The 24,643-nt window shown below is 45.7% G+C and overlaps 2 protein-coding genes across 6 annotated transcripts in view; one reads left to right on the forward strand and one right to left on the reverse strand.

The window, feature by feature from the left end:
* Positions 1–24,643, reverse strand: part of RMDN3 (regulator of microtubule dynamics 3) — a 276,642-nt gene that overhangs the window by 71,912 nt on the left and 180,087 nt on the right. The window lies entirely within an intron of this gene.
* Positions 2–24,401, forward strand: ZFYVE19 (zinc finger FYVE-type containing 19). Of its 5 annotated transcripts, none has more exons than XM_082240690.1 (12): positions 2–118; positions 1,399–1,542; positions 2,824–2,945; positions 3,817–3,870; positions 5,946–6,106; positions 10,139–10,284; positions 12,737–12,851; positions 17,065–17,271; positions 19,443–19,522; positions 20,508–20,615; positions 22,281–22,423; positions 23,982–24,401. In XM_082240690.1, the coding sequence occupies exons 2-12, from the start codon at positions 1,486–1,488 to the stop codon at positions 24,052–24,054; spliced, it is 1,266 nt and encodes a 421-aa protein (XP_082096816.1). In that variant the 5' UTR covers positions 2–118; positions 1,399–1,485; the 3' UTR covers positions 24,055–24,401. The 5 variants fall into 5 exon arrangements, with proteins under 5 accessions (XP_082096816.1, XP_082096819.1, XP_082096815.1 ...); XM_082240693.1 differs by having other exon boundaries at positions 62–118; positions 1,462–1,542; XM_082240689.1 differs by lacking the exon at positions 2–118 and adding an exon at positions 125–431.

The raw sequence follows: 24,643 nt of genomic DNA on the forward strand, positions 1-24,643 counted from the left end.
GGGAGGCCCCGTGGGCTCTTGGGAAATGTAGTTCTTCCCCTTCCTGTCTTGCCGGAGAAGATCTGTCCGGGGTGATGGGAGTGGGACTCTCGCCGCATCGCGCGTTTCTTGCACTATAGTGAGTATTACCGAGCCGGGCCAGGGGACGTTGCCATTGGTGAGGTTCTGCTCGTGGTTGTCTGGCTGGGAGGCGGAGGCGTCTTCTGCCTCGCTTCGCTTCCAGCCTCCTCGCCCTCCCGGCGCCCAGAGGCTATGTCGTGTTGTGCAGCTGGGTGTTGGATTTCCAGATTTGGGACCGAGGTGTGTGACTGGCGGGTTGTTGTTTTGCTCTTCTATGGTAAAGCGGCCGTCGAGTTCCGCGCTGGTAGAGCATTTGCCTTCGACTGCTGGGTCGTGTGAATCGGCTGGATGACGCCCCGGGTCAGCTTAAGGTGGGTTGCTCCACAGCTTTCTCCATCATCGTTTCCATTTCTCATTTTTTGCCTTTTTTATTTTAACGAGGGAGTGAGAGGAAGGGGGGGGAAGAAGGCGGAGGAAGACTGAAGGAGAGATAACTAAAATGTGTGGGTTATTTAATACATACATACATGCATACATACATAAATGTTGGTGCCATGAATAAGGTGGGGGCTGGCATTCCTGGTCTTCAAAAAAGATTGAAATGTTTTGCTGTTGCGAAATGAGTACCAGGTGGGAAATCTCTCCGGATGTTCGCTTGTCCATGTGTCAGCCCAGCCGCATCTGCATTTCACAGTAGTACATACAGTACAGTATTGCGGAAATAAGTGGATCTATAGCTGTTCTGTGGTCCTCTCTAAAAGCCTTGGAGTATGGCAGGAAAGTGTAACCTCTTCTTATTTTTAAAGGTTGCCTGTAGGATGCTACCTTTAGGTGGTGGGTAATGTGCTAGCGGCCTGCAAAAGTGATGAGTCACTCCTCTTAAAAAATGTGCATTGCCAGCCACCTTTGTATGGTGCATTGTAGATGGTTGTGTTTGCCATCTGTGATTATGAGAATGGGAACTCATGAGGTCGGCCACCCATTACACACAGACTTTGATGGCACTGCTTTCATCTGAAACTGATAGTGCTGAAATCTAGAATTCTGCCGTCTAGGAGACCCAATGATTTTCTCCTTTAAATTTGGAGGGGTCACCAGGATGGTCACCTCAGAAAGGATATTTATAGAAGAAGTGTCTGTTTTCCTTTCCTTTGATTTAGTGATTTAAGAACATTTCAGTGGCAACCATTGCTGTTAAGGTTAAGTAAGGCCCAGATCCTCACATTTTCTTCAGACTGCATGAACCTCAGGTTCCATAGTATGGCATGTTTTCAGTGGTCCATTGCTAACATTCCATAACTGTACCGTCTCTCTTATTGTCTGGTCTCTCTCTGAAAGAGGAAGAAAGTTGAGGTAGCAGACAGAATAGAATCATGTGTCTCCATTTGTACATTTTTGAAGACTGAGTGTGCCACCTCACCTGACATGATGGATAGCAGATGTTATGGCTGTGCATCGAAGTTTACTGTCTTCAAGAAACAGGTATGGTTTTCTCCACTAATGGTCTTTGTTTTGAGAAAGGAGAGCTTGAAGAGTAGAACGTAGAATTATTATTCCAAAATGTTCCACTAGAACTCAGGCTTTCAATCGTTCGTGACAGGTGCACTTGCTCAGATTTTAGTTATTTTACTGATGTGTCAGTTGCTTAATCGTCTCCTGTCATTAATTTACTGGATGAGGTAGGTCTTAAGCAAATCACTTTCTTTTGTCCCAATTTTCTGTTTTGTACAGCTGTAAAGTGTATAGGTGCTAAGATAGGCAGAGGGGGCTCTCTTGCTAGTTCCCCCACCCTCAGAAGTTTGGGGTGTGGTGTGAAGGGGTGGAAATGTTATTTCTATGTTGGCTTTGCAAGGTAAGAATTAGGACTGATTAATACATTATGCTTTTTATACATCTTTTCAATACAGTATTGTATTGTTTTACTTTAATTTCATTGTTTAAATATATAATAAAATATTTTGTATACCACTTAGAGACTATTATTGCATTAAATGGAATATAAATATATAAAATAAAACAAATATCCAATATCTGTAAGGGTGCAAAACTGTGTACAGTTACATGGGAGTAAGCGTGACTCTGGGAAATTTCTGAATGAGTAGGCATGCTCTGTGTAGTGTGCACTTAAAAATGTAAGGTGTGGGTGAAGCAAACTTACGTTTGGAATCTTGTATGTATAAAAAGAACATTCACCAAAGACCCAGGATTCTCTTTTGGCCATTGAGTTTGGTGGCAAAGGCCTGCAGCTACATAATGTGTGGAATGGCTGAAATTAAGATTGATATCTTTGGGTACAGATTTAGTAAACAAAGGTTCATTTAATGTGTTTTATGGGAAGTATTTATGTTATGCTATTTATTTATTTAGAAAAAGTATAAGCAAAAACAACAACCCAGGTTCAGTCATAAAGCATAATGTTTAGTCATAAAGCATAACTAAAATTTACAAACAGTTAAAAACAAATATGGATAAACCCATCATTAAAATAAAAGATAAAAGCAGGAAAACATTTAAAACAAATATCACTAAACCATGTGTCCGGTTTGAAATACTGAAATACTGTTAGCAAACGCTTTCTGCATTCACATAAATTCTTTTGCTTTCAAAAGGTAGAAAATGATCGAAGAAGGCTATAATGTTTTGATGTGGAAGCATCCCCTTTGTGAACCCTTTCCAAGAAAGAGTCATTCAGACTTCTTGGAATCATTTGCAGCTGGGTGTTAAGAGCACTTCCTTCCTTTTCCTCTTCCCTTCCTCTCTCAGTGTGGATGCAAGAAATGCGGTCGAGCGTTTTGCTCAGGCTGCCTGGGATTCAGTGCTGTCGTCCCCCACTGTGGAAACACTCAGCAGAAGGTCTGCAAGCAATGCCATGGGGAATTAACAAGGTAAGAAACTAGAGCTGTGGTTCTGATTGAGGGGTTCTCATGCTTTCCTTTTATGAAGGCAACACAGGACGTTTCCTGCAGGGACTTGCCACTCCAGCACTTCTACAGGCTAGGTGGCCATTCCCCACAACAATGAGGTCCATATGATGCTGCAAGGGTCTTTCTAGACTAAGGAAGCTTTTCAGGCTGTTTTTCAGCCTGAAAGCTGCATTCTCTCATAGGTAACTGGGCAGGGGCTGCATGCCTGCAAAGGGGGAGGGGGCAGAGGCAAAAGTAGTTGGCGCAACAGACGTGCCTCTTAACTCTGTACAGTAGGCTACATTCCAGCAATGCAAAAATCAGAAACTTCTACATCCCTCCCTGTCTCTCCATCTGTGCAAGCTAGCTGTATTATTCCAGTTGAGGGACATGTTCTATCCAGGCCAAAGCATTCATGGAGGAAATGGAGCATGGCCAGTGAGGGCTACCTTTTGTCCCTGAGGCTGAGGTTCCTCACCCTTGGAGTGGACTTAATGAAATCGCTGAGACTTGTTAGAAAACTGGCATGTCAGGCTGAAGTTTAGGCTGGGACCTTTCTCCTTCGCGTCTAGTTTCCTGAGTACTTTGATGGAAGATTGTTGCGGGGGGGAGGGGTGCCTTCAGTCAGGCAATTCTTCAAATGCAAGCTAAAGAGGCACAATCAACAAACAGCCTTGCCATCTCCCCTCCTGCTTTTGAGGCACAGGGTGAAATAGATTGGTGTTATACCAGGGACTTCTCATAGAATCGAAGGCAAGGCAAGATGAGGTTCTGTCTGAGGGCATGTCCTCCCATGATTAAGAAAGGATTTATTATGCTCTGCCATTGTGACATTTCTCCTTTTGCTTTACAGCGGCTCACCTCAGTCAAATGCAGCTAAATGGTCTCCACCAGAGAACTATAAAAAGTGAGTTCTATCTAATCTAATCTAATCTAATCTATCTATCTATTAAATTTGTATACTGCTGTTCATCTGAAGATCACAGGATAATTCACAGCATAAAAATACAAAGTGAGAACACAAAATACATAATAAAAACGAGAGCAAAAACAAACCAATAACCCCACCCCACAAATGCATTTAAAAGGATGCCAAAGCCAAAGACCTGGTTAAAGAGAGATGTTTTCGCCTGGTGCCTAAATATAGGTAATGAAGACGCCAGGCGAGCCTCCCTGGGGAGAGCATTTGCAAGCAAGGAGCCACCACAGGAAAGGCCTGTTATTGTGTTGCTACCCTCTGGACATCTAGTGAGGGAGGCACACGAAGAAGGGCCAACGATTATGACCACAGGGTCCACATTGGTTCATGTGAGGAGAGGCGGACCTTGAGGTGTTGCGGTCCTGAGCCATTTAAGACTTTATAGGTCAAAAACAGCATTTTGAATTGGGCCCCAAAATTGTCAGCCAGTGCAGTTGGGTCAGGATTGGTGCAATATGCTCAAACCATCTTTCCCCAGTGGTCATCCAGCTGAAGTTTTTGAACCGTCTTCAGAGGCCTCCCTCTGCGTTGCAGTAATCTAACCTAGAGGTTACCAGAGCATAGATGACTGAAGTTAGGCTATTCCTGTCCAGAAGGGGGAGCTGTGGATCCAGAAATACCCCAAGCTATGTACCTGCTCCTTTAGAGGAAGTGTAACCCCATAAAAAGCAGGCAACCTCCCATCCATTTAGTTTATGGAAGAGCCCACTAACAGTGTCTTAGTGTTACCTGCATTGAGCTTCAGTTTATTGGCTTTCATCCAGTTTGTGACCAAGGCAAGACATTGGTCCAGCTCTTCCACTGCCACACCTGCCGCTGTGAATGAGAAGTAGACCTGTGTGTCATCAGCATGTTGCTGACAATGTACTGCAAAACTCCAGATAATCCTATTCAGTAGTTTCATGCAGATGTTAATTTATTATCATCATTAAAAGGTTTATACCGCCCTTCATCCACAAGTCCCGAGGCCGTTCACCACACAAAAATACAAGATATAAAACACCAAATACGTAAGAAAAACAAGAACAAAAACAATCTAATGACTCCCTTCCCCTCACCCCCCCACAACACATTTAAAAGGGTATCAGATGTCAATCAGCCAAAGGCCTTGAAGAGGAATGTTTTCACCTGGCGCCTAAAGGTGTATAATGAAGGCGCCAGCCGAACCTCCCTGGGGAGGGCATTCCACAAACAGGGAGACACTGTCCTTGTCTCTCTCCTGACAGATGTCATCATACATGGCGACCCAAGCAATTTCTTTCCCAAAACCAGGCCTAAACCCCAACTGAAATAGATAGAGAAAATCAGTTCCCTCCAAGATCACCTGGATCTGGTACGCAAATAACAATGTAGCTGGTTTTATTCCGTATCCTTGGTGTAAGTTGCAAACAAGGGTGTATACATTTGCTCATTTTACAGATCCAAGTCTTTGTTGTCACACACTGAACTGCCACCATTAGTTCTAGGTATTAATCAGCCACCTGTAATGTTCTGTAGTTTGTGTCAGGATTCCAAGCCCTAATGTAAAGGGTGGGAAGTCAAAATTGTTTTCTCAACCTCATCTAGCACTGCTTTGCTGTTGAAATGGTAGTTCTCGTTTCTTATTGGAGTAGCTGTGATTTCCACTCATATGATGAGAGAAGGCAGTTTTCCATAGTCACTGCATAACCTTCATCTAAAATTACCCCTTGCTTAGGACCAATTCACTCATGCCTATGTACTTCTTGATTGCTTAGCACTTGATTGCTCAGTATTTCACGACTCTGGCTGAACATGTGAATGGGCATGGGAAACAGGACTGTGTTTTACTTGGTGGGGTGATTCCATCCGTAGTGTTTGTTTTGTGCATGCAAGTGGTCAGCTGATGCTCCAATGATCAAATGGTTTGGGTGGGTGTGAACAAACCCCTAGAGAAGCACATGGAATATGATTTTAAAATTATTATTTCCCCTTTAAAAAAACCAAAACCCTGCTGTAACTCCTCCTGGTTGCTCTTTCTGCAGGCGTGTAGCAGCCCTTGAAGCCAAGCAGAATCGGCCGCAGGGACTCCAGAAGGGTTTGTTGAAGTCCCAAAGCCAAGCAGGCTCCACATATCAAGGTCTATCAAAAGAGGATCGAGCTCTAGCAGAGAGACTGGAGAGGCTCAAGAAGGAAACAAAACCCAGTAAGCTGTGTACTACCGTATTTTTCGCTCTATAGAGCGCACCGGACCATAGGGCGCACCTAGTTTTTTTGGGGGGGAAATAAAGAAAAAAACATTTATTTCCCCCCCCCAGCCCCAAAGAGCAAAGAAGCCAAGACAGCCAGCGGGATCCATACTGCTGGCTGTCTTGGCTTCCTCTTTAGCCACGCATAACCTCTCCAGCTGGGAGAGGCTGCGCGCTGCTTTCGCAGAAGCCAAGACAGCGAGCGGGATGGATCCCGCTTGCTGTCTTGGCTTCCATTTTGGCCGCGGGGGTGGGGCGGGGAAAGCCCAAGCTTCCCCCGACCCCAGCCCCCAGAACGAGTCAACCTCACCTTCGCTCCCGGAGCTTGCTGCTATCCGCAAGCCTTCTGAGCTCCGAAGGCTTGCGGATAGCTGCCCAAAGCCCGGGGTGCGCAGCACTGCGCTCCCCAGGATTCAGGCTGCTGCCTGCTATCCGCAAGCCTTCAGAGCCCGGCAGGAACTCCCGCCGCGCTCCCAAGGCTTGCGGATAGCTTCCTGAAGCCTGGAGAGCAAGAGGGGTCGGAGCAAGAGGGGAAGGCTTGTCTTTAGCTTTAAACAAAACAAAAGAAGTGCCATGGTCAGATCACTTCCTGGTGCAACTGGACTTCTCCGCAACCCTTCCCCTCTGCAGGGAGGTGGGACCGATTCGCATGGTCCGCCCCCGCCAATTAATGGATCCAATTGGCTTCCAGAGAGTGGTAGGGGATGCTTTATCCCAAGTTGATGGCCTTTCAGCTGATTCCCTGGTGGCCCGCTGGAATGCGGAGTTAACCAGGGCTATTGACTGTCTGGCTCCGAAGCGCCCTCTCCAATTGCATGGAGCCTGGACAGCCCCGTGGTTTTCCCCGGAGCTGAGGGTGATGAAACAATCATTGAAACAGCTAGAGCGCTGGTGGCGGAAAACTCATTCTGAATCAGACCGGACATGGGCTAGAGCTCAACATCGAGCCTACCAAGTGGCAATGGCGACTTCGCCACCTCCATTGCATCTGCAGAAAGCAGCAGCAGGAGACTTTTTCAGGTGGTTCGCAATCTATCGGAACCACCTGTACCACCGGGGCGTGGTAGGGACCCCAAGATCTCCTGCAATGCTTTTGCAAAGTTTTTTTGCAGATAAAATCGCTCAGATTCAGAAGGAGGTAGACTCCACCGTGGGAGCAGGGCCAGGGCGGGAGAGTGCTAGAGTTCTGTCTGGTCCTGTTACATGGGATCAGTTCCAATCTGTTACCTCCGAGGATGTGGACAGGCTGCTTGGACAAGTGAAACCGACCACCTGTCTCCTTGATCCTTGCCCATCCTGGCTGATAAAAGCGAGCCGGGAAGGGCTGGGCGATGGGCTCTGCGGGGTGGTGAATGCTTCCCTCTGTGAGGGAGCCTTCCCAGACCCGCTGAAAGAGGTGGTCATTAAACCGCTTCTTAAAAAAACATCTTTAGACCCAGCCAATTTGGCCAACTATCGCCCAGTCTCAAATCTGCCATTCTTGGGCAAGGTGATTGAGCGGGTGGTTGCTGAACAACTCCAAGCACGCCTGGAGGAAACGGAGCATTTGGATCCCTTCCAATCGGGATTCAGGCCTCACCATAGGACTGAAACTGCCTTGGTCACGCTGGTTGATGATCTCCGGCGGGCTAGGGACAAAGGTGAGAGCTGTTTCTCAGCGGCCTTTGACAGCATCGACCATAACATCCTTCTGGACCGTCTAGAGGGGCTGGGAGCTGGGGGCACTGTCATACAGTGGTTCCGCTCCTTCCTCTTGGGCCGTGTCCAGAAGGTGGTGGTGGGGAATGAGTGTTCAGACCCCTGGGCTCTCACTTGTGGGGTGCCTCAGGGTTCTGTCCTCTCCCCCATGCTTTTTAATATCTATATGAAGCCGCTAGGAGAGATCATCAGGGGGTTTGGACTGGGTGTTCATCAGTATGCAGATGACACCCAGTTCTACCTCTCCTTTAAATCAGAACCAGTGAAGGTGGTGAAGGTCCTGTGTGAGTGCCTAGATGTGGTTGGAGGATGGATGGCAGTTGAATCTGGACAAGACAGAAGTACTGTTTTTGGGGGACAGGGAGCGGGTCGGTGTGGGGGATTCCCTGGTCCTGAATAGGGTAACTGTGCCCCTGAAGGACCAGATGCGCAGCCTGGGAGTCATTTTGGACTCACAGCTGTCGATGGAGGCGCAGGTTAACTCTGTGTCCAGGGCAGCTGTCTACCAGCTCCACCTGGTACGCAGGCTAAGACCCTACCTGCCCGCGAACTGTCTCGCCAGAGTGGTGCATGCTCTAGTTATCTCACGCTTGGACTACTGCAACGCGCTCTACGTGGGGCTACCTTTGAAGGTGACCCGGAAACTGCAATTAATCCAGAATGCGGCAGCTAGACTAGTGACTGGGAGTGGCCGCCGGGACCACATAACACCGGTTCTGAGAGATCTGCATTGGCTCCCAGTAAGTTTCTGAGCACGATTCAAAGTGTTGGTGCTGGCCTTTAAAGCCCTAAACGGCCTCGGTCCTGTATACCTGAAGGAGCGTCTCCACCCCCATCGTTCAGCCCGGACACTGAGATCCAGCGCTGAGGGCCTTCTGGCGGTTCCCTCATTGTGAGAAGTGAGGCTACAGGGAACCAGACAGAGGGCCTTGTTGGTAGCGGCGCCCGCCCTGTGGAACGCCCTCCCTTCAGATGTCAAAGAGATAAATAATTACCTGACATTCAGAAGACATCTTAAGGCAGCCCTGTTCAGGGAAGTTTTTAATATGTAACGCTGTACTGTTTTTAACACTGATTGGGAGCCGCCCAGAGTGGCTGGGGAAACTCAGCCAGATGGGCGGGGTATAAATAATAAATAATAAATTATTATTATTATTATTATTATTATTATTGCCAACACTTGCTTGCAGCAGTGTGGAAAAAAACCAACGATGGCAAGGTTACCTTAACTGTTTATTTGCACAATAGATCTGCCACACACTGATCCAGTTTGCACATAATGCTACACTAAACCATGGCTTAGTGTGAACACACTGGTTCCTGGAGAGGAGATTGTAGCCACTTTACTCTTCCTTCGATCTTGCTGCAGTGCTGCGAACTAAGCCATGGTTTGTTGTACAAACCTGGCATTGTGATTTGTTTTGCTTTGGACAAGCTGTAACCTGAGCTGTAACCTAGGTTTGCTCTAGGTTTATAGCTCATGGTTTGTCTTCAGCAAAAATAGAACTTACTTTTCAGGCAGTACCTATGGAATTGTGCAGTTAGTCGATATATTGCTATATGCTCTGGGTTGATGACCTCTGTGTACATCTTCGACTCTTCCTTTTGCAGGCCGTTGTGCTGCTGCTGGAAGCTGCTTTAGATACCTTCCAATTGAAGGTGCTGAAGGGAAGGCACTAGAGACTAACAATGGTCTGAATTCAGCTCGCATCTGTGTGATACTTAGGCAGGGCTATGTATAATTAGTGTGTCCCTGGGATTGCCACACAAGGCAAGCATCTGACATTTGGTAGGCATTATAAATATTCTTGTGGGCGGTTGAAAAGAACTTCTATTCATTGTTTAGTTTCTGGTGATTGAGGTCTCTGAAGCAGCATTGCTTGATATGTGAACAATGTCTGATGGAAACCTCAGACTGAATGGGAAGGCCCTCCAGTGGTCAGCAGGTGGAGCTTCTGTGTCCTGAATAGCTCTTTGTCCTGCCTGCAGAGATAGCACACAATGCTTCAATTGTTGTCTGTTACTTAAGCTTTATTCAAACAGCAGGATTTGGGGTTTGCAGGGCACTGAATGTGCACAGCTAGGGAATGATGCAGTGGGGGCGGAGAAGGGAAATATTTTATTCCAGTATCACAGGTGGTTCTCGGTATCCTCTGGGTCTAGTCAATATGATGGCTGCAGCAGGGGTGGGGGTGGGGAAATACTTGCCTATCTGTTTTAATGCAAGGCACGAAAGCTACAAAAGCCTCTTGGGCTCTCTTAGTAAAACAAGATTGTTCTTAATTGAACAGAGTCCATTCCATCTCAGGCTGAGATAGAGTCTAGGCTGGCAGCACTGAAAGATGACCCTGCAAGACCCATTCCATCAGCCCAGGAGATGGAAAACCGTCTGGCAGCCTTGCAGGGCAGAACAATCCCCTCTCCAGCTCCAAAACCAGTAAGATATTTCTCTCTCTCTCTATATATATATATATACAGTGGTCCCTTAGTTTTAGAACAGCTTAGTTTATGAACAACTTGGATTAAGATTCTGCAAATGCAGAAGTAGGTGTTTTGGTTTGTCAACTTTGCCTTGGAATAAGAACATGTTTTGCTTCCTGTTGAGTGTATTCTATTTGTAAATTGAGTACCATGCTATGGGAAAGCATGCCTTGGTTTAAGAACGCTTTGGTTTAAGAATGGACTTCTGGAACGGATTAAGTTCATAAACCAAGGTACTACTATATATAATTTCCAAGGGATAAGGAACTGGTGGCCCTCAAGATGTTATTGAACTCCTATTTCCATCAGCCCAAGCCAGTATGGTAGTGAATAGGGATGCTGGGAATTGTAGTCCCAACAATATCTGAAGGGTCGCAGGTTCCACTCTTTTCCAGATTCTGTTTCTAGCTGCCACATGAATATTGTCAAGGGACGTGGGTGGCGCTGTGGTCTATCTAACACCAACCTAATGTAATAACTGTGAGATAGGCTATGTGGAAAAATTAATTTGGCCAAGGCTACTGGTCTAAACCACTGAGCCTGTTTGTCAGCAGTTCGAATCTGCATGACGGGGTGAGCTCATAGCTGTCAAGTGTCCCTTATTTGAAGGGACAGTCCCTTATTCCAGCGCCATGTCCCGCTGCTGTCCCTTATTGATGGATGTCCCTTAAATGTCCCTTAAATTTCAAAGGAAGCTGCTCCTCTCCCTCCCTCCCTGCCAGGGAGGAGGGAGGTTCCAACTGTGTTGCTTGGCTGTGTTGCTCACCCAATAAGAAGTCTAAGAACAACTGGGGGGTGGAGCTTGCATGCCTTGTGTGTGGCTAGTTAATGCAAGCTGAGGGGGGGTTTGAAGGCTGGACACCATTTTGTTGCACGTGCTGCTGCAACCTTTGCAGTGCAGAGCCAGGCCGGGGAGCCATCTTAAGTTGAGGCTGCATAGGCCTTGTGGTGCATGTGATTCAGATTCTATTCAGTTGAACCTCTGGTTACAAAGTTGGTTGGACAGTGTTCTCGAAGCTACCAGCATGAGTTTGACCAGACTGCAGGAGGATAGGAAGACTGGAGTGCCTGGAACAGGTGAGGCTGCAGGTCCCTTATCTTGAAGGCTGCTGGTCCCTTATTTTCAAGGCTGCTGGTCCCTTATTTTCAAATCTGTAAGTTGACAGCTATGGGTGAGCTCCCATTGCTCTGTCCCAGCTCCTACCAATCTAGCAGTTTGAAAGCACGCCAGTGCAAGTAGATAAATAGGTACCACTGCGGCGGGAAGGTAAACAGCGTTTCCGTGCACTCTGGTTTCTGTCACAGTGTTCCATTGCGCCAGAAGCGGTTTACTCATGCTGGCCACATGGCCTGGGAAGCTGTCTGTGGACAAACACCAGCTCCCTCGCCCTGAAAGCGAGATGAGCGCCGCAACCCTATAGTCACCTTTGACTGGACTTAACTGTCCAGGGGCCCTATACCTTTTTACCTATTATCATTCTCTTACTAATAGGGTTTTGAAGTTTTATGAGGTACAGAATCCACCAGAGACATTCTGGTACCTACTAGTGTTTCAAGTTCTCAGCTGTGTTCTAAGGCTGAGAGAGAGAGAGCAGGTGTTGGTTTTCCCTGTGCTATCTCTGTCCAAGGCCGTTTGCCTCAGAGACAGGCTATATCTGTTGTCTGGCCCCCTGAAAATAAGATTGGGTATATTAGGTTGGTGTGAAAGAATAGAAATGTCCCTGGGCCCCTTGAGACATTTGGGAAGTTGTTGTGGCTGGGCTCCATGTTCTTTCTTTTAGTTTTGAACCTCTGGGCTCCTTCCATTGACTGCATAACTTAGGTTTTCTCAAAGTGGTCAACATTGACCCTCTGGGGTTGATGGGACTGTGCAGGGGTGAATAAAGATCTGGGGGTCCAAAAGGGCCCTGGGATGGAAAAGGAATTTATATGGTACAATGTGAAAAATAAATTTAATTACAAACTATTGAACAAGGGCATGTTCAGAGAGCAATTGAATGCCCTTGCCATTGAGGAACCTCTGTATTTAACAAGATGATTCCACATTGCAACAGGATTCTCAGACCATGCTTTTCTTTTCTTTTGCAAAAAAAATAAATGTATGTAAGTGCAGAGTTTCACTTGTAAAATATTATTTTTTTACAGTGTTAAAAGACTAATTATAACACTCCTCAACCAAATATATAAAAGCAAGCTGCCTTTGGGAAACTTCAGTGAGTCTTTAAAAAGCCTCACTTTTCTTCAGGGCTCTGCTTAGCTGCTTCCCAAGGCCACCCCTTTATTTCCTAAGAATTTGGGTAGAGGTTGATGGCAACTTTCTGAACTCATCCAGTGGTCAGTGAACTTGAAAGTTTGGGAATTCCAATGTAACTTGTGCAATCCCTTTCCGTTTTTCTTTCTCTTGTTAGGTACACGAGGCCCCTAATGCCAGGACGCAAACCGAGCAGTCAGATGACCTGCTGAAGCAGATGTCTGAGGAAGTTGCCATTGATGAGAGCGGTGGCTCAGCAGTTACGCCACAAGGTCCCTGTCTTGTTTTAAATCTGCTCAGTCTCCCCCCCCCCCGCCCCTGCAAGTTGATTAAAAATGGAGGAACAAGCAAGTACACCTCAAGACTTCAAAGGGCACCACTGCTATAGATCAATATATCCATTACAGTATAATCACTCGCTCAAGCACATCACCCAACATTTACTCCTTGCTGCAGGTCCCAGTTAAATAATGTACGGTATATAAATGAAAACAAGGTTATTTGAATTGTTTCCATATACAATGGTACCTTGGGTTGCATACGCTTCAGGTTACAGACTCCGCTAACCCAGAAATAGTACCTCGGGTTAAGAACTTTGCTTCAGGATGAGAACAGAAATCATGGGGTGGCGGCGCGGTGGCAGTGGGAGGCCCCATCACCGTATTTTTTCGCCCTATAGGACGCACTGTCCCATAAGGCGCACCTAGGTTTTTGGGGGGAAATAAAGGGGGGAAAATTATTTCACCCCCAGGCGCGGGGCTGGGGCGGGGGAAGCCCGAGCTTCCCCCGACCCCAGCCCCCAGAACACGCAACTCTCCGCAAGCCGTGGGAGCCCAGCACTGGGCTCCCACGCCTTGCGGGGAGCTGCGCGAAGTCTGGGCGCGTTGAGCTCAGCGCGCCCAGCCTTTGGCATGCAGGCAAATCTTCGCAAGCCACGGGAGCCTGGCGCGGGCTCCCACGGCTTGCGGAGATCTGCGCGAAGCCTGGAGAGCGAGGGGGTGGGTGCGCACCGACCCCTCTTGCTCTCCAGGCTTCAGCAAAAGCCTGCATTCGCCCCATAGGACACACACACATTTCCCCTTCATTTTTGGAGGGGGAAAAGTGCGTCCTATGGGGCGAAAAATACGGTAGCTAAAGTGGTGCTTCAGGTTAAGAACAGTTTCAGTTTAAGAACAGACCTCTGAAACGAATTAAGTACTTAACCCGAGGTACCACTGCATACATCTTTGTTTGCTATGATCTCTTTAGTTACAGTTCGATAACAGTATGAGTACTTTGATCAGAGTCATGGTGCAGTGTCGTTCTTTGGCTGACATGCTTTTATTCATTTTACAGTGGTACCTTGGTTCTCGAACTTAATCCATTCTGGGAGTCCGTTCAACTCCCGAAACCATTTGAAAACCAAGGCACGGCTTCCAGTTGGCTGCAGGAGCTTCCTGCACTTAAGTGGAAGCCACGTTGGACGTTCGGCTTCTGAAAAACGTTTGCAAATCGGAACACTTACTTCTGGGTCGTGGCGTTGGGGAGCCAATTTGTTCGGAAACTAAGCCATTTGGGAACCAAGGTTCCACTGTATTTATTTCAAAAAAAATTATAAGCTACTCATTATAAAATATCAAGAGTGGAGTACAGAAAACCAAAAATAAACATAAAATATGCAGTAGCGATAATAGTTAAAATTTCAGTACAAGACCAGGAGATGATCAGTGGACAGTAATAAAACAAAACTTAAATATGCTCCTGAAAGAGACCACTCCTGATTCAGATGTTATAGAGCAAGAAAGCTGAGTGTCTTCAGCTTACTGAAAGCATTGTGTTGCAGATCTCCTTAATGACTACTTCCAATGGCTTCATTTAGGCATTAAATAGGAATGGGGAGAAAATAGTGCCCTGTGGTGCTTCACAGCATAACTGTTAGGAGACCAAGGTTGCTTTCCGAAATTGACCCAGCTGATAGATACAGAACCACTGCAAAAGTGCACCTCTGACCCTCAGAGGAAATCCTCAATAGTATCAAACCTCTCTTTCATAAATAACTCCTACAAAGATGCATCTCTCCCCCCCCACACACAATATTTAAAAGTATACAGGGAGGTCTTACTTTTTATCATACCCACCAGAAATTTGACTCCCCTCCTATGTATATAGCAGGTGTGGGGCTGAATGTGGCCCTCCAGCCTTCTCTATCTGGCCCCCAGGACTCTCATGGAGCAGGAAGGGCCAGCATGTTGGGTTGGTGGTATGGAGCTGCCTCTCTGATACCAGTGTCCTCTGCAGAATGGTGGCAGCAGGGATAGGGTTCTAGCAGGCAGACACTAGTGGGAATGCAGGATTGACTCCACTGGTGCAGCCACACAACTGTGATGTCACCCTGCTCAACCCCCATATCGACCCAGAAAGCAGCAGTGACACTACTGTCCAGAGGGCTCCATGCTGCCTGCTCCTGTTCTTCAGTGTTGTTGTTTTTCCCGTCCTTAAACTGTGTCTTCTACTTGCCTGGAAGGTGCAGAAACCTCTGGTTTTTGTGGGGCTAGAATGTATCTGCTGCGCAAAGGTGAAAGTCACATCGATTGTTCCGCCCATGTCTGCCTCTGGCCCAACCCTCTGCTGGCATTTGGACCTTGGGAGGTTCCCTGAGAGCAGACCTCCCTAGGCGAGTCCTAGGCTGAAGGCAAACCTACCATTTAAAGAGAAATGGTAGCGGGTTATTTGCTGTTAATTTTCACTAGGTGGGGAGAATAACTATTCACGCCCTGCAGTGTGAACCTGGCCTGGCAATTTGCAGAACAGATTCACATACCAGAAATTCAAAATCTGCATCATCTTCCAGCCTCACCCCACCCTCTCTTTGTGCTTCAGGAGGGCTTTTCCTCTTTTATGGTTTTGGGTTTTTTTTTGTTATTATTTTTTTTAAGTGCCACATGTAAATTTACACTTATTTTACTTAGCAATTGCAAACGTACGAATAAATAGAAAGGTGATGGAAGATCCTTTCTTTTCAGGCTTTAGAGGCTCTCATGAGATCTTGTAGGGCCTTGCAAGATCTCAAGCAGCTGGGGGAGTTCCAGCGGTTGTTTTGACTTTGCCTGATTTGGCCTTTGTACACCCAAGTCAAGATCGACCAGTGTTACTAATTAATCACTATTTTTTAAAGAAAGCATTTTGAAAAATTAGTGCAAAACTATTCTGGGAGGGAGCAGAGCTTTTTTGATGTTGCAGGTGCCAGCCAACCGCACTATCCACAGCTGGGTCCTGCTGCAAACTAGCAGAACTATTTCACTGCATCAGGCCACAGTTTTCCTGGGCACAGAAACTTACCATGAAAATTCGCTTTGAACATCACACACTACTGGCATGAAAGTATATCCTTCAGTGTTATATCTCCAAGCGTCTTGAACCTTAGCTGCATTTCCAGGAAGATCAGCCCCATCATATCAGGCCTTCTAAAGCCTCCAAAAGCTTTAATCGTTTTCCGTCATGTTCTCGTAAACAGAATTGCATGGGGTTGTTGAATCTGCAATACCCTTCTAGCTTTAATGATTTATGGGGTCTTAGTTATTTTATTGGGATTGATGCAGCAGTGCCCAGTGGGACAATGCTGTATTGTTGACCTGGCTTCTTGATGCCACACATCGCGACTGACTACTGAGAAGGAAGGCAAGGCAGCAGAGAGCTTATTGCAGGGTAGGCACAGCAGCAGGAGTATCGTGTTGGCTCCAGTGCTTTGCCTGCAGTACACCAAACTCCCTGCCACCTTGCTCCTCCCCATCCCCCAGCTTGGTAACGCATCAGTGGTGCTTGACACTGGGAATGCAGCCTCACCGGCTGCTACCGATTAGATGGAGGAATGGGGTGGCGCTGTGGTCTAAAGCACTGAGCCTCTTGGGCCTGCCAGTCAGAATGTCAGCAGTTCGAATCCGCACGACGGAGTGAGCTCCCATTGCTCTGTCCCATCTCCTGCCAACCTAGCTGTTCGATAACATGCCAGTGCAAGTAGATAAATAAGTACTGCTGCAGTGGGAAGGTAAACGGCATTTCCATGAGGTTTTGTTTCCATCACACCAGAAGTTCCTTTACACCAGAAGCGGTTTAGTCATGCTGGCCACATGACCCAGAAAGCTGTCTGTGGACAAATGCTGGCTCCCTCAGCCTGAAAGCAAGATGAGTGCTGCAACCCCATAGTCGCCATTGACTGGACTTAACTGTCTAGGGGTCCTTTACCTTTGCCTTTACCGATTGGATGTGTTTTATTTGCTGGCTGCTGGTTCTTATTTGTTCTTGCTGTAATCACAATCCTTTTCATGGGGCGATAGACATTGCAGACTGAAATAGCATTGTTTTTATGGTGATGTGGGAGCCAGATAATAGATGTTCCGTCTGCCGCATTTGGTCTGGGAGGTTTGTGCTGCGTGCATCATTTGAGGTTGCAGTCATCGTGCAATGGTCATATATTTCTGAATTAACCCTAAGTCTCTGCTTTTCCAGAAGTTAGGACCCAAACTTTAAATGACTTAAATCGAGCCGACAGCATTGGCGGCATTGATGATATGGATCCCAAACAGTTGGAGGAGGAGAAGAATAGATTGCTGGCATCGGCGGCGACTGAGCTGAGGGAAGACAACACCAGGCAGGAGAAGATTCTAGAAGTAGCCAAGCGATTGGCCGCACTAAAAGGCCAAGATCCTGAGAAAGGTGTGTAATGGGATATTAAAGGAAGCAGAAAAACAGGCACTCTGTTTCCTTAAGAGGAGGAGACAGTGCCAGTGCTCTTGGGTCCTGCTTGCAGGCTTCTCCGTGGAATACAGTCAAATTTCGGTTGTCAAATGTAATCCGTTCCGAAAGACCGTTTGACTTCAGAAACGCTTGACAACCGAGGCTTAGCTTCTGATTGGTTGCAAGAGCTTCTTGCACTCAAGCGGAAGCCATGTCGGATGTTTAATTTATGAAAAATGTTTGAAAACTGGAACATTTACTTCTAGGTTTTCAGCATTCAGGAGCCAAAACGTTCAAAAACGGAGCTGTTCAAGAACTGAGGTTTGACTGTATTTGGTTGGCCACTGTGAGAACAGGATGTGGGACTAGATGAGCCACTGGCCTGAACCAGCAGACCCTTCTTACGTCCTTACATTTTCTTTGTTGGCTAGTGGGAATATGCCTGACAAACAATTGTCAAAAAATATGACTGTTTCCTAGTGCTGTGATTCTGGTTTTTTAAGGAACAAGTAATTGGTATCGGTGGAGAGCTCAAAGCTAACTTGTAACAGAAACCCTTAGTTTCTTTCACAAGCGAAACTGTTTGAGCAAAGCCTGATTTGCGTATAGAGAGACCTGTAGCAAAATTCAGTACTTAGCTGTGTTTTCTCCAGCCTTGGGCATTTGCCAGGGGCCTGGTCTTCTCTCATATTTCTTCACCCCTGGGTGCCTAGCATTGCTCAGGAATTTGAAGAAACAAAAATATCAGTGCCATTTTGAAAGGTTTGGTCTTCCATTTCCCCCGAACCATAGATTAAAAACCTGCTCCTTGATCTCAGGAACCCCCATTCAAAATGTGATTTATGATACCTTAAGAGGTGTCCAAATGTGTATCAAACAGACAAATACCTTTGCAGAACATTATTATAATAAAATAAAATAAAATATACACACTATTCCTTCAAGTAATCCCAAGTGTTAGAAAATATTGTAGCCTGTGCAACTGGGTCAGCTGCACAGTAGCTTCATGCTCCCTCTGTAATCAATAACTGCATTCTCACATTGACTGCTAGGGTTCCCAACTAACTGAAGGAAAGACAATACCTTGGCCTAATCTTTTGCCTTTGATATAACCTTGATATGCAAGAGTGAGTGTGTGGAACTTTTCCACCTAAAAAGTATCCGCTGCTAATCCTGCAAACAAAGCTGCTGTCAAAGTGACCTCTCATCCATTAGCAGCTCCATTTGCCATAGCTAGAGATAGCCTTGCCTACACTGATGATGGGAGAAGGAGGATCCTGGATGTCTTTAGAAATCCTACTGACTGGAACCAAAAGTAACATGTTTCTCCTGGGACTCTACCATAAAGAATGATCAGCCTAGAGAGCCTGGGCTGAACAAGAAGGAAGGACTGGCTGCTAGAGAAACAAGGCCACAAAAGGAAGAGGGCGGATTGCTAGCTTCCTTGAGCCCAAAGGCAGCAAAATAATAATAATAATAATAATAATAATAATAATAATAATAATAATAATAATATTTGTTTGTTTGTTTGTTTGTTTGTTTGTACCCCGCCCATCTGGCTGGGTTTCCCCAGCCACTCTGGGCGGCTTCCAACAAAGATTAAAAATACATTAAAATTTCACACACTGAAAACTTCCCTCAACAGGGCTGCCTTCAGATGTCTTCTGAATGTCAAGTAGTTGTTTATCTCTTTAACATCTGATGGGAGGGTGTTCCACAGGGCGGGTGCCACTACCAAGAAGGCCCTCTGCCTGGTTCCCTGTAGCTTCGCTTCTCGCAGTGAGGGAACTGCCAGAAGGCCCTCGGCACTGGACCTCAGCGTCCGGGCAGAACGATGGGGGTGGAGACGCTCCTTCAGGTATACTGTGCCATCTGATGATGGAATGGAAGTGACCAGGGAACAGCCTTTATTCTTCTAAGAATACACCCGTTGGGGGTGTATTAGTGGTACATGCTATCACGTGGTCCTTTATTCTCTCTCCAGCTTTACAGGGACTAGAAATACACTAAAGAATGCGAACCAAAATAAAAACCCATCTTCCCATAGGGAGGGCAAATCTCCAAAGGAGGGCAAGAAACATAAGATGATGATGGGCCGTCTTGATGAATTGCATCTTTAGCTCCTCAGTTTCCTCTTCTTTCTCTTGCAGTGACTTTGGATGACTACATATTCCCCAATAGTGATGAAGAAATAGAAGAAGAAGAAGCCATTCAGAGAGTTTTGAAACAGGTCCATAGTAATTGGAATTGAGTTTTGCATTTGTTAAGCCTCTTGTTTTTGCCTTGCTGCAAAGACAAGATTTCTGCTATGCCCACCTTCTTATCTTTGCTGTAAATCCATCCTCAGAGTGTGCTCCTAATGGTTTTCCCAAATTAGTCAATAAGCCTTGTAGAGTACTATGTAGAGCTTTCACTCGATTAAAGAAATCGTGTAATGCAGTTCCTGTGCGCGTCAGCTTAGAGTTAAAATGAAACTTACTCCCATTAAAATATGTGTACAACAGCCACTGTAGTCAATTAACTGTAGGAGTTGTGTAGTACAATTTTATTTATCTGTAAACTCATTTATAGGTTGCCTTTTGGGGTATAGCCCATCCAAGGCAGCTTACAGCATCATAAAAAGCAATACCATCTAAAACTCACAATGGCAGCAGTTCAGCAATTGGATGCATGTTTAAGCATTCTGTAATCAGAGGGCTCTTCCTGCAGGCTCACAATATCAGAGAAACAAGGGGAGGGAAATAGGAAGTACGTCGTAAGATGAACAAATATTTGCTATTCAGTGAAAGCAATGAAAGAATGAGGAAACGAAGATAGATGTAAGAAAAATAATAAAAATCAAAGCTGCCATGCTTGAGACTTTTGGAAAGGGTATTGAGAGGCAGAAAGACAAGCCATGCAAATATCTGAAGGGAAGAGCATCCATATTATTGATTTCGTTACATAATTTCTAGCCAGAGGAGCTAGGTTAGAGATATTAATTAGCTGAGTAGGAATTTGAACCCAGGTGCTCACTGAGTATTTAATGACTAGATTTTTGGTCATAAATGCCCTTTGTAAAGCTGCTTTCTTTCCTGCCCAATAGTTAATCTGGTGGCTGCATGTTTGTTTACTAAACCAAAGATTAAGGAAGTAGTAGAAGAAAGACGCTTCTGAGAGGAAGGTTTGTGTGAAGAAAAGTCTTTTGTTTCATCTGCTGTTGTTTCTGCCATCAGCTTACTGAGGAGGCGGCTCTGGATGAAGCAAGCGGCTTCAATATTTCTCCAGATCGATCCACCCAACCAGCGACCGCCCAACAGAAACCAGCCAGGAAACCCGAGCAAGTAAGCAGCCAATTCAATCCTATGTGCAGTGCTTTTTTTCTTAAAAAAAAATGTTTAGGGGTACTCTCATTTTTTGTCAAGAAAATCACCATTTTGTAGTTCAAACCGAGAAAAATAAATACAGTAAATGGACAAAAATACATGTTTAGGGGCAGTGCTTTTTTTTCTAAAAAAATGTTTAGGGGTACTCTCATTTTGACTCAAGAAAATCAGTGTTTTATAGTTCAAATCAGGAAAAATAAATACAGTAAATGGACAAAAGTACAAAGATTCACAAAATGTTTAGGGGTATGCGTACCCCCAGAAAAAAGCACTGCAAGGCCCTTTTTAGTTTAGGTGTCATCCCATCGTGCTAAATAGCACCTAAACAGAGACAACAACAAAATGCCCATGGGCCGAATGGTTAAGCTGAGAAGGAAAAGACAAAATGACTCCTCGAAGGCCAGCTAATTCTGAGCCACACTCTGTGTGTTAGTTCTGTGTTATGGCAAACAATTCAAAGCCCTCCAGCTGTAGGCAAAATTGATAGGTGTCCTCTTCTAGAACAATAGGTTTTGATGTCTATGTGAGCAAGAAGAGATGCCCGAAGTTGTGTGTGCACTTTAAAGTAAATAGCAATCAAGCGTGACTGGTGCTGATGTGGGAAATAACAAACAGTTCTTCCACATGCTTCCTCTGTGACTTTACAAAACTCACATCAAGGCCTCATCGCTTCAGATGGGCCCTTCCTGTACCAAGCAAAAGCGGTTGTTCCTTTATTGCTTGGGCTGTTCTGCATTGTCTTCAGGTGTCCAATATTGCGCAGGGTTAGAAGTGTATTCTAGGGCCTGCAGCAGAGTTCTTTTATTTTATTTTATGAGTTTCTTGTCCTTGTGGCTGTAAGATATTAATACTTGGCATTTATGCAGACATTTCAGGTGTCTCAAACACTTCATGTATATTCCCAGTATTTTCCTTAAAACAGCCCTGTAACATGGGGTAACACCATGAGCATCGTATTGCACATGGTGGTGAGGAGGAGGGAATGTAGGCCTAGAATGAAAGAAGGACTGTCTCAGGTAAGATGAGGCCTGAAGCAGGAAATTGATGGTTCATATTAATAACACAGTGGTTATCTCAAATCTCCAAAAAAAGAATGTATATATATGTAGGTGTGTGCATAGCATATATTTAAAATGCTGTGATCTTCAGGGAACAGAGTTCTGCGCCCTGTCTAGTTCAGTTTCATACCTGCTGGCCTCCAGTCTTAGGTGGGACCTTGGTGGTCATGCAGTCCATGGCTGAGTATGGGCTCTGCGATCCAGGAAACAACTACAGCATCCCTTCTATGTGCTCTGACTGCCAATCACATCTTTCCTCTTACACTCATGTGGCTTCCTGACCTCCCCAAAAACAAATAACGCATAGGCAAGGTGTGTGTTTGTTTTTAATTTTTAAAAACTGGAATTAAAAAAAAATGAAATGAGAACATTACATGATATAAGTAGAAATATTGCACTGATTTAGATAAGTGGGTTTGGGTTTGTAATTGGTGCAAAGTTGTAGTGGGAGGAATTTTGCAGAATGCAAACAGTGGAGGCAATGTCACGCAGCTCCCCATTCACACCAGAAGGTACTCTTGGAGTTTCTGTTGCAACATCTATGCATATTACCCTTTCCCTTTAGGGAAAAGCTCCAGCGGTTGCTAAACCTCTCGTCTTACCGGACAGCGACGAGGAAGAGCTGCCCTGGTGCTGCATCTGCAACGAGGATGCTGTCCTGCGCTGCCACGCCTGTGATGACGACCTCTACTGCCAGAGATGCTTCCGGTAATGGCAAGAACCTCTGCTGCATGTTTTTTTAGAGTGTGTCGGAAGAGCTGTGTGCCAGAAAGGCTGAAACAAAGCTCCTGAGTTGCAAGGGCCCCACGGCAGAAAGTGGTTAGCACTTAACATGCAATCCCCATGACTTGGGCCCCAAGGGGAGGGGACTGTTCCACTTCCTTTATCCTGCTGCAACTTCCTGCTTTCTCTAAAAAGGATCGAGGAATCATCTGGGACAGGAGTTGAGGGCTGTTTTCAGAGAGGGAAATTGGTGGAAAATCTACGCTTGACTCAGCAGCAGTGCCTCCTGCAAGGACCACACAACTGGTGTCGGGCCTAAAGGCAGGTTTTCTCAGGCCCAGACCATGACCACATTCACACTGTCTATTTAAAACACTATGTTGCCACTTTAAACATGGCTTACCCCAGAGAAGCTGTAGTTTGCGAAGGGTGCTGAGAGTTGTTAAGAGACCCCGCTGTTCCCTCACAGAGATATAATTCTTACAGTTCCTTGGGAAGAGGGATTGATGGGTAAACCACTTGGAACTGTAGCTCCATGAGGGAAACAGGGGTCTCCTAACAACTCTCAGCACTACAGGATTTCTTTGAGTGGGGAGCCATGGCTGTCTAAAGTGGTCGCATGAGTTTGTGTATATTGCCTTTTCTTAAATAGTTACAGGCTTGGGGAAAGCGTGGTTCTTACTGCAAAGGCAGACATATTCTCTTCATATTCACATCCCACAGCTGGAATGGAGATCAAGCCCTCTGTGCTGCTGAGAGCCTTAGATAAAAAGTCCTCATTGGTACCAGTGGGAACTTATTTTTCTAGCTGCATTTGGGGAAGGGAAGGAATCTTCATTCCAATCAAAGTGGGAGAATGAAGAGAGAAGCTTCCCCTCTCTATGAGCTGCATTTCCATTAAAAACCAGGAACTCTCATGCCTGCAATTATTTAAGGGGAAATAGGTAGCTCTAGTCTGCGTACCTAAGTGAACATGTAGTTTGTCCCAAAGTTCAAGTCCACCACTTGGCTTATTATATACCCCACTGGCTCTCTGCAGTTCTCTTCTTGTAGGGCAAGGAGGGAGAAATTTGTCATTCAGACTATGGTGCCGAAACTTAAAACACTCCACAGTGTGTGAGCACATACATAGAGTAATTTATTTGCACGTGATGACAGTGATGTGTACCCACATAGTTCTATTCCCTTCCATTGAGCTTGTGCAAGATGATCCTGTCAGTGGATTGGGCCCTTCTCTGCTCCTTTCTGTGGCTCACAATCCTACAGATTGCCCCTGTAGTGCAGTTTCAGAGTTGGATCTGAAGGAACGGCTGGAGGCCTCCTGTTTGCCAGCCGTGCCCAGGAACCTAAATTTTCATACTAGTAATTCATAGACTTCTGACTATGCCTGTAAAACCTTGTGCCTCAGATCACTGGAGGGCTTGTGATCTCCTCTTACCTCCATGAATGAGTGAGAGTCGCCATCACTTCTGCAGGATATTCTGGTTGGCATGACAGTAGACTCTTAGTAAACACTGCCTGCACTTCCTGTTTTGGTTTTCAGGGAAAGCCATGATGAATTTGATCGGAGGGAGCACCGAACGTCTAGCTATTGTCGTCCTCGAAAGCAAAAATGAGCCTATGGAGCGTGAGAAGAAAAGGGGAGGAAGGTGAAATGGAAGGGGATAAAAGAGAAGATGTCCACAAAGGTTTGCTATTTCAGCAAAAGCTGGCAGACTCTGAAAGGCAGCTCTGTGTCACTGAGAAGCTTGGAGGGCAAATGGTTGTGCCTGGCAAAATCAAGGCAGCCACTGTGGAGCTCGTAGTACGCTGAAGGTGGTTTGCCATGTGAGTAAGCTGTTAATTCAGTGAGAATGAAGACTGGCATGCTTGAAAAGGTGGGTTATTTTGCAGAGATTTGCCATTGACCTGGATGAGATGTTCATAGGAAATATTGCAAAGATAATAAATTATATGAAGAGAAGTTTGTGGTGATTTTTCTCCCCCCCCCCCCCCCCCGTAGATGTCCGCTGTTGCATTCTACAATCTGAGAACTCGTCTCAAGGTCTCTTAAAATTACACCGTCCTTAATGCAAGCAGTAGTGTTGCCTCAACAGCAAAGTTCTTCACAAAAATGGAACCAGTTTTATAGTAAATTCCAAGTAGGCTTGGATCATAACCAAGGCCTTTCCTCTGAAATCAGAAAAACATTCAATTCCTATATTT

The sequence above is a fragment of the Podarcis vaucheri genome, assembly GCF_965113315.1.
Source record: "Podarcis vaucheri genome assembly, chromosome: 1".
Classification (NCBI taxonomy): domain Eukaryota; kingdom Metazoa; phylum Chordata; class Lepidosauria; order Squamata; family Lacertidae; genus Podarcis; species Podarcis vaucheri.